At 29.1% G+C, this 8260-nt stretch overlaps 1 protein-coding gene across 1 annotated transcript; it reads right to left on the reverse strand.

Annotated features, from left to right (window-relative positions):
- Positions 1 to 1910: 1910 nt before the first annotated feature.
- LOC125877889 (F-box/kelch-repeat protein SKIP25-like) lies at positions 1911 to 3242 on the reverse strand. The gene is given in 2 exon segments (XM_049559179.1): positions 1911 to 3209; positions 3212 to 3242. Coding segments are annotated over 2 exon segments (1248 nt in total). The 3' UTR covers positions 1911 to 1992.
- Positions 3243 to 8260: the final 5018 nt, after the last annotated feature.

An 8260-nucleotide genomic window follows, 5' to 3' on the forward strand; every position in this document is an offset into this window, starting at 1 on the left:
TATGATAGTGAAAAAGTCACGTTGAAAACAAATAAGAAGAGAACAAGTAACAATCAACAAATGGTACGGCAACAACAACAAAGGAAAAAACATATATTACTGATCAACTCGAAGAATAAGATAGTAGGGAGTGATAGTAATAATAATAATAACAATGGATAATATGGTAACTACAACAAATAAAGAAACTAGACAACACTTGACTACCTACCAACCTTTTACCCTAATTCTTGACCTTCATATCAGTCTATCTTAGGGTATGTCCTCGATAAGTTGTAGTTGTGTATCATGTTTTGTCTATTTACCTCTCCCAACTTATTCAATCTACTTCTACCTCTCTTTATGCCTACTAAAGTCAATCTCACACACCTACTCTTTGAGATATCTGTGCATCTTTTTTTTACATGCTTGAACCATCGTAACTATGGGTGAACATGGTATGGTACTATTATACATTGCCATTACCATACCAATTTATTAATTCAGTATGGTTAGGTATTTGAAGTCGATTTTGATATTTTGCGTTATAGTGATCGTTAACCATATTTCGTTCAGCTTTGACTAATATGAATTTGTATAATAGAGTATTATGACTTTATAATTTATTTTTATTTTTTAAAAAAGGTCTCGATTGTATCATACTAACACATTACACCATGTATATATATATATATAAAGAACGTATAAAGAACTCCTTTTATTGATCAATTACTTTCAAAATACATTTCAATCAAAATAGAGTCATCAAAGTATCAACTTCTAAACATTTAATTTATGCTAATACTAAATTACATATTTGTTAGATTATTTATGTAGCTAGCTATAAACATCAATATTATATTCGATATTTCAGTATGTTATTTTTAAATACTAAATTCCCGAAAATCTTCACTCAACATTTTGAACTCGCCCGTGTTAAAAGAGCAACGTAAAGATCAAAAGTAGACTTACCACACCGATGTAGTGTGTTTGTACGAATATTAAAGAAAAAAAAAAGGTAACCCGTGAAGCTCATTACTTTTATCTTGTGTTGGGTTTTTTTGACTTTTGAAATTAATTTTAAAAGTTGAAGGTACTACTCCCTCAGTTTGCTGTGTAAGTGAATTCATGGTCTTTTCGCAAATCAAAGTATTTTATGTGTATATTTTTTAGAATTAATCTAATATTATCTTCTTGTACCTATGTTATTAGTGGTGCATTCAGTTGAAAGCTAAGTTATTTATCTAGAGTTAAAAAAGGATTAATTTTCGTTTGATGCATTTTTTTTTTGGTATCTTTAGTAATGTATCCATCTTTAAGAAATTTTAAATTAGCCTCTAATTAGCGATAATATAGTAGTTTCGATTGTGACAATTGTCCTTAATGATTGATGGTTGAGACGATGACGATGATATTACAAGAGTTAGCAAGGAAAGTGAATGAAGTGGTGGTACTTTTGAATGATATTATTAAAACTTTGTTATTGATCTTATTTATTCAGACTCATTAATTAGTGATGGTAAAATTATGAAAATAAATGTACCTAATGATTAAGATTGAGTTCGAAGAAACAATATGAATGATTAATTAAGATTTTTGTTAAGTACAAACCAAAACAAATGAGGCCTAAATCTATCATGTGTTTTTTTAATTACAATTTAACGGTATAATTAGCTAAAACTAAGATAGTTAACAAACATCTTTGATAATCCATGTACTTGAGATTCATCTTTTAGCATAAAACCATGTTAGCTCTCATGGTGGGAATTGTACGTATACACATGCACAAGCAAAAACATAATACTTAAACGTGTCATAAACATGTATCACACAAATTGCTATGTAGAACGCATGTGTAATGTATATATTTTTCATATTTTTGAGTACAAAATTTGAGAAAAATTATCAATGGCTCATCCTAGGCAAAACATGTATCACACAAATTGCTATGTAGAGCGCATGTGTAATGTATATATTTTTCATATTTTTGAGTACAAAATTTGAGAAAAATTATCAATGGCTCATCCTAGGCAAAACATGTATATTCAAAACTTGAAACCCTACCGGAGTTTCAACCACCACCAACCTCGGCGTCTCCACCACCACATCCACCACCACTATCCCACTACCGCCACCACCAACCACACAAACTCTACCACCGTCCGCCACCACATATTCCGCTCCTTTAAGCATTTCATTCTCCAATATCTCCACCCAAACATCCTCCTCTTCATCATATCTTCTCAACTCTCCTTTTGATTCATCCACCATATATAGTATCTCCTCCGCCATCGCCGCCACCGGACCCCTCCACCCCGATAGCATCCCCTCCGGCATATCCTGCCACGTGTCCGTTTCGACATTATAAATTATCCCTTGTTTAGCTGCATCACCTTTTACATTCACCATACATAATTTTCCTTTCCATCCAATAGCTTCAATTGCTTCTCTACTAAATTTCCCATCTTTTAATCCACTCATTTCCTCCCATTTCCATCTCCTTTTTCGCTCGTTACGATAATTACAGTAGTGGGCCCGATCTGACTCGGGCCCACTACTGTTATTCAGGTCCCATTTTATAACTGATCGAGCTACATCGACATTATAATGGGACCCAACTCCACTCGCTACATACACCGAGTTGCCTAACGCGCCTGCAGCGCACCACCGGCGGGGAGCGGTGAGACGGGGACCGTAACTCCATTTTTTCACCGTCGGATTGAAAATCAACGGACGAGAAATCGCCGGCTGGAACTGATCGGCGGTTGCAGCGAGGAGAATTAAGTTACCGGAAACGCTTACCGATTGAATCGGAAGGTTTCTGGAGATAAACGAAGGATGTTTAACGAGGATGCGAAGTGGCGGATCTGGTGGCGGAGGAGGAAGAAGCTGCCATTTCGATGAAATTGGATCGAAACAAGCAAATTCAACTTGATTTTTAGCTAATAATAAGGCGTATAGAGATAAAAATGGAGGAAAAGAAGGTGAGTAGATAAGCTTACGCCATGAATGACAAACGGAGAAAAGTGTAGAAGGATGATGTACTTGATTTAAACAAATTTGAGCAATATCATCGGGAAGTCCAGGAATCAAGGATTGATGATCATCGTTTTTCTGGCGGCGGTGATGGCGGTGGCGGAGAGTTTTGCGTCGGTTGACGGCGGTGAAGGCGGTGGTGGAGTTGTTCATTTGTGGATAAAGAATAAGTAAGTGAAGAGATATGTGATAAATAAATAGAGTTGAAAAAGTGATGTGGTGGACATAGTGTGAAGTAAAAGGCAAATATTGGACACAAGTTATTATTATTATTATTATGAGTATAAAACAAGAATACCCCTTCCCTCCTTTTTATTATAACTTTTTTGTCTTAGTTATTTTTGAAGAATTTTAGTAGTTTAGTTGGCTGATTATCTGAATATTTATGAATATTTATGGTGAGTGTTTGATGTTGGAAATTTTTACCAATATTTCAATATTTTATAAATTTTACATAAAATAAAAATTCTTTTCAGTATCAGAAACAATTAGATTTTAAACCTATTGCATTGTATTATCATAATGAATATTACGAAAAATACTTTATTATGAATATTATAAGAAACTTTTCAAAGCTTAAGGCGTACCAAAGTCATTATTTTTAACAATATTTCACTCAATTTAAATATGTTTTTTTTAAAATTTTTTTAATAAATTCCTCTAATATAAAACTAGGATCACATGAAATAACAAATATTCAAATCAAGCACAACCTATATTAAGTATGTTTCTATTGTTTTATAATTTAAGAAATTATGATAGTATTCAATTATTAGTGACTGTTTTAGAAGGATATGTACAAGTAGAACCCACAAGGAATCTTATTATCTGTTAAAAATTTTGTCATGGCTATGCATGAATCATTATTTTTTTGAAAATTTTGAAATATATTTGTTGTCGGAGACAGTGTTAAGATTTTAAATTTGTGATTTTAAGCTTTAGATAAAAAGATTTATGCCACAATTATTTAATTCGACCGAATCTGTAATTAAAATACTACCTTCACCTTATTTGTGTTGTCCTATGACTTTTATAAAACATGAATATCTCCTATTGAAAATTATTTTTTCTAAACCTCATTCAGAAATTGCGTTAAATACATTATTTTTAAATGTATTTTTTTTCTTTTTAAAAGGTGAAATACAATAACTTGATTGAAGCGTAATGATCATACATCTCATAATAGATTAGAATATTGGAGGCATTTTCTACTTTGCGGAGTCAACTCGTTTTCTCTTAAGCGACATCTACATATAAATTAGTGTATGCATATGCACTTATTATTTTAAAATATATATAATGTGAATGTTAAAATTATATCAAATACAAAAACATCAATACAAAAATTTTAATTTAATTTGCAACTCAATTTTTTCATTAAACTGGAAAAAATGAAAAATTCTCAATAGAATAGTTGAGATAGGTGCAAGAAAGTAACTCAACAAATTTGTAGATACAACTAATTAAATAGTTAGAACTTTTTGCAATCAATACTTGTGATAAAGAGGTTAGATAGGGAGACAATAAATTGAATATATGGATGAGATAATAAATACTATAAATAAAAAAAGTAATAAATGAGAAAAGGTGATTTGTATTTTAATGGAAAGAGAGTGGTTAGTTAAAAGTAGCCTTTTTGGTACACCACTTTTTCTACCTAATATTCTCTTTTTTTCTGCCTCTTTTAACCTTCTCTTCTTGTTTTTTATTCTCACTAATATTCCATATTTGTGACCTCCTTTAGTACATATTTTCTCCGTTTTATTTTACTTGGTTCATATTAACTTTATTATTAATTTTATTAAAATACTTTTATAAAGTGTACTTTAAAATTTAAATTTAACTATTAAGTATTTTTTCTATTTCAATTTATATGATACTGTTTGATTTGACACGAAATTTAAAGAAAAAAATGTTTTAAAATTTATGGTGTAAAACAATTCAGAGATATATGTGTGACTATAAATCATTCCATTGAGAATTTTAGTTAGTCAAATAAAAATGTGTTTTTAAGATTGTTAATAATTCGGGGACGAAATTAATAATTTGCACCAAATTCAAGGGTGTATATATATAGATAGATAAAAAAAATTAAAAGTCTTCATTATATTACATGGTTTTATTAATTAGAAAAATAATTGTAATTGTGTCTTAAAAAGTAAAATAAAGAAATTTTGACAAGATTCTTAAACTTACTAAAATATTGAAAATACTTTTTTTCCTTTCACCTTATCTATCTAGTCCATGAACTTGTGACAACTTTGGAGAGACGTAAGTGTATTTATCACATTGTTTATCTGGTCCATTAGTTTGTTACAACTTTGCAAGAGATCAAATTTATTAAATGTTAACAATGTGAACAACAAATCTATCACAAAATGCTCAAGCTCTTTTTATAATTGTCTTTATTTTTGTCATTAAATGTACATGACAAATTGCTACTATTTTCAATTGAGGACAAAAAAAACAAGAAAAATATTAAACGCACTGAACAAGTTTTGTGCGACGAGCTTAACTGATCAAAAAATATTAGGAGAGAATTCAAAATTAATCCTTAACCTCCTTTACGAGATACTACTTGTTGCACTTCTGCACTAACTTAACCATTCTTACGGAAATTTTCATTCATTTTATATACTATTATTAACGCACAATCAAAATCTCTTCTAAAAATATTAAGATGAGATAAAATTGTCCTTTGATAAGAGTATTTTTTTACAAATACGGAAAAATAGAGACGAATGCAATATTTCAACAACATATACATTAGAATTTAATATTTCTGATACTATATAGTTGATCTTTTAGATGGTTATTTAATTAATAATTATTATATTACAAAAAAAAATTCAAAGAAAATTGATATTAAAAAGAAAGATAATTTTCTAAAATAAATCAACCTTACAGAATACAGAGGGACCAAAGTTGACTTTTTGTTTTGATTTTATTAATTTTAATCTATCCTCTTGACACAAATAAGAAGGATTAAATATTAATTCGATAATAATAATAATTAAAAAAAAAACAATTAAGTTCCGGCCGGCTATAGTAATTTTGATACTCTTATTTGATTAGATAATTTTATTGTGACAAAAAAAAGACAAGTGTTTTATCCGTATGAGACTATAAGTAACTATTTGAGAAATTATTTTATTTTCATATTAATATGGAGTAGTATATTATGATACGAATATAATTATTATTGAAGATTCTTATTTATACTTATAAAAACTTTTAAAAAGTCTTTTTTCTATTTAATTTATAAGTGATCATAAGAAATTATTTTGACTGATTTAAATTTTATTCCAAAATAATATTAGGATGAGACAAATTTGTTCTTTCTTGATTATATAACTATTATTTTATGCTAATCAAAGCAGTAATTTATAAGGTTATCCTTCTAAAGATTTGATGACTTTTTCTTCCATTATGAAAAGGACTATAAGCTTAAATAATTATCTCACTATTTTGTCACGTATTGAGTTGATTTTCCATTTAAATGAAATATTTTCATATATTATTTAAGTAATTCATCTTTCAAAAAAAATATAGATTAATCTTTTTTGTTTAGTTATAAATAACTTGTACAATATGATTTTGACCCTTTAACTTTGAGTGAAAGGATAAAAATATATTTAAAATAACTCTGACTTTTTGAGTTTCGCATCTGATTATGAATACACAAGTTTTTTTTTTTTATCTATACTACATCACCAAATGTTTATCAAAACACACCTCAACTATTAGTTATTCACTTTTCTTCCTGAACAATGATGATATTTCAGATAAAAAAGTGAACAACTGATTGTTGAGGTGTGTTTCGATAAATATTTAGTGATGATTTATGGAAAAATTAATGTATTATTTTATGTAGGATAGAAGGTAAAAAAACTAATATATGTATAATAATCTATGTATACCTAATATTTGTATAAAGTAATATATAAATTCACTCATAACTAATCCTTACTAATAAATGCACAACTCTAACCTGTAAACAAACAATCCGATTAAATGAAAAAGTTTAAACCTTATTCGGATTTTGCGAGGGAGGAATTCGAATTATTGTGATGATTCATAAAGTCTAATCACAAAAATATTGAAATTTCATAATTAGTCATCATCATCTTGAAAAAAACATAATTAAAATAGGGAAAATTGTATATAATAGCAAACTATTAATTCAAATTGAATGCTATAAATATAGTTTGATTTAATTGTACCCCATAGCAAACTGTTACTATTTCACCCCTCTCCTGGTGAATCTCGCTCGCCACTCTCGTTCTCTCCCTCGCCTCTCTCGTTTTTTTATACAAACGCAAGTGTATAAAGTGCGTTTGTGTTTGTATAAAGTAAGAAAAAATTGTATAAATACATATATTTTCGTTCCCCTCTCCCAGATCTCGCTCGCCACTCTCCCAGATCTCGCTCTCTCACTCGCCTCTCTCACTTTATACAAAAAACGCAAATTGTATAAAATGCGTTTGTGTTTGTATAAAGCGAGAGAAAATTGTATATATACATATATTTTTGTTCCCTCTCTCCCCTCTCCCAGATCTCGCTCGCCACTCGCCCAGATCTCGCTCTCTACTCGCCTCTCTCACTTTATACAAAAACGCAAATGTATAAAATGCGTGAAAATTGTATATATACATATATTTTCGTTCCCCTCTCTCTCCTCTCCCAGATCTCGCTCACTCACTCGCCTTTCTCACTTTATACAATTGATCTTTTTGTATATGTATACCAAAACAGATTATACAATTGATTTCTTTTGTATATGTATAGCGAAATATACATATTTATGTTTGCTATGGAGCGCAATTATGCAAACTTTGCTATAACATACAAATATGAATTTTGTGTTTGCTATATGTGAAAGTTGCTCATTAAAATATTAGTCAACTCCATTCGTTTCTCTTTTTATTTTATTTTGGTACTATATCAAAATTCTAAGACATTATAGAAACCACAATTCTAATTCTAGCTCCAACTCCATTCACTAAATAATATTTTAACTTTTCTCAATTTATTTATTATAATTTTGTAATACTTTCTTTTTGTTTTTCATTTTGTATATATCAAAATTCTAAGACATTATAGAAACCACAATTCTAATTCTAGCTCCAACTCCATTCACTAAATAATATTTTAACTTTTCTCAATTTATTTATTATAATTTTGTAATACTTTCTTTTTGTTTTTCATTTTGTATTGATCAAAATTCTAAGACATTATAGAAACC

The sequence above is a fragment of the Solanum stenotomum genome, chromosome 9 (genome assembly GCF_019186545.1).
Source record: "Solanum stenotomum isolate F172 chromosome 9, ASM1918654v1, whole genome shotgun sequence".
Lineage (NCBI taxonomy): Eukaryota > Viridiplantae > Streptophyta > Magnoliopsida > Solanales > Solanaceae > Solanum > Solanum stenotomum.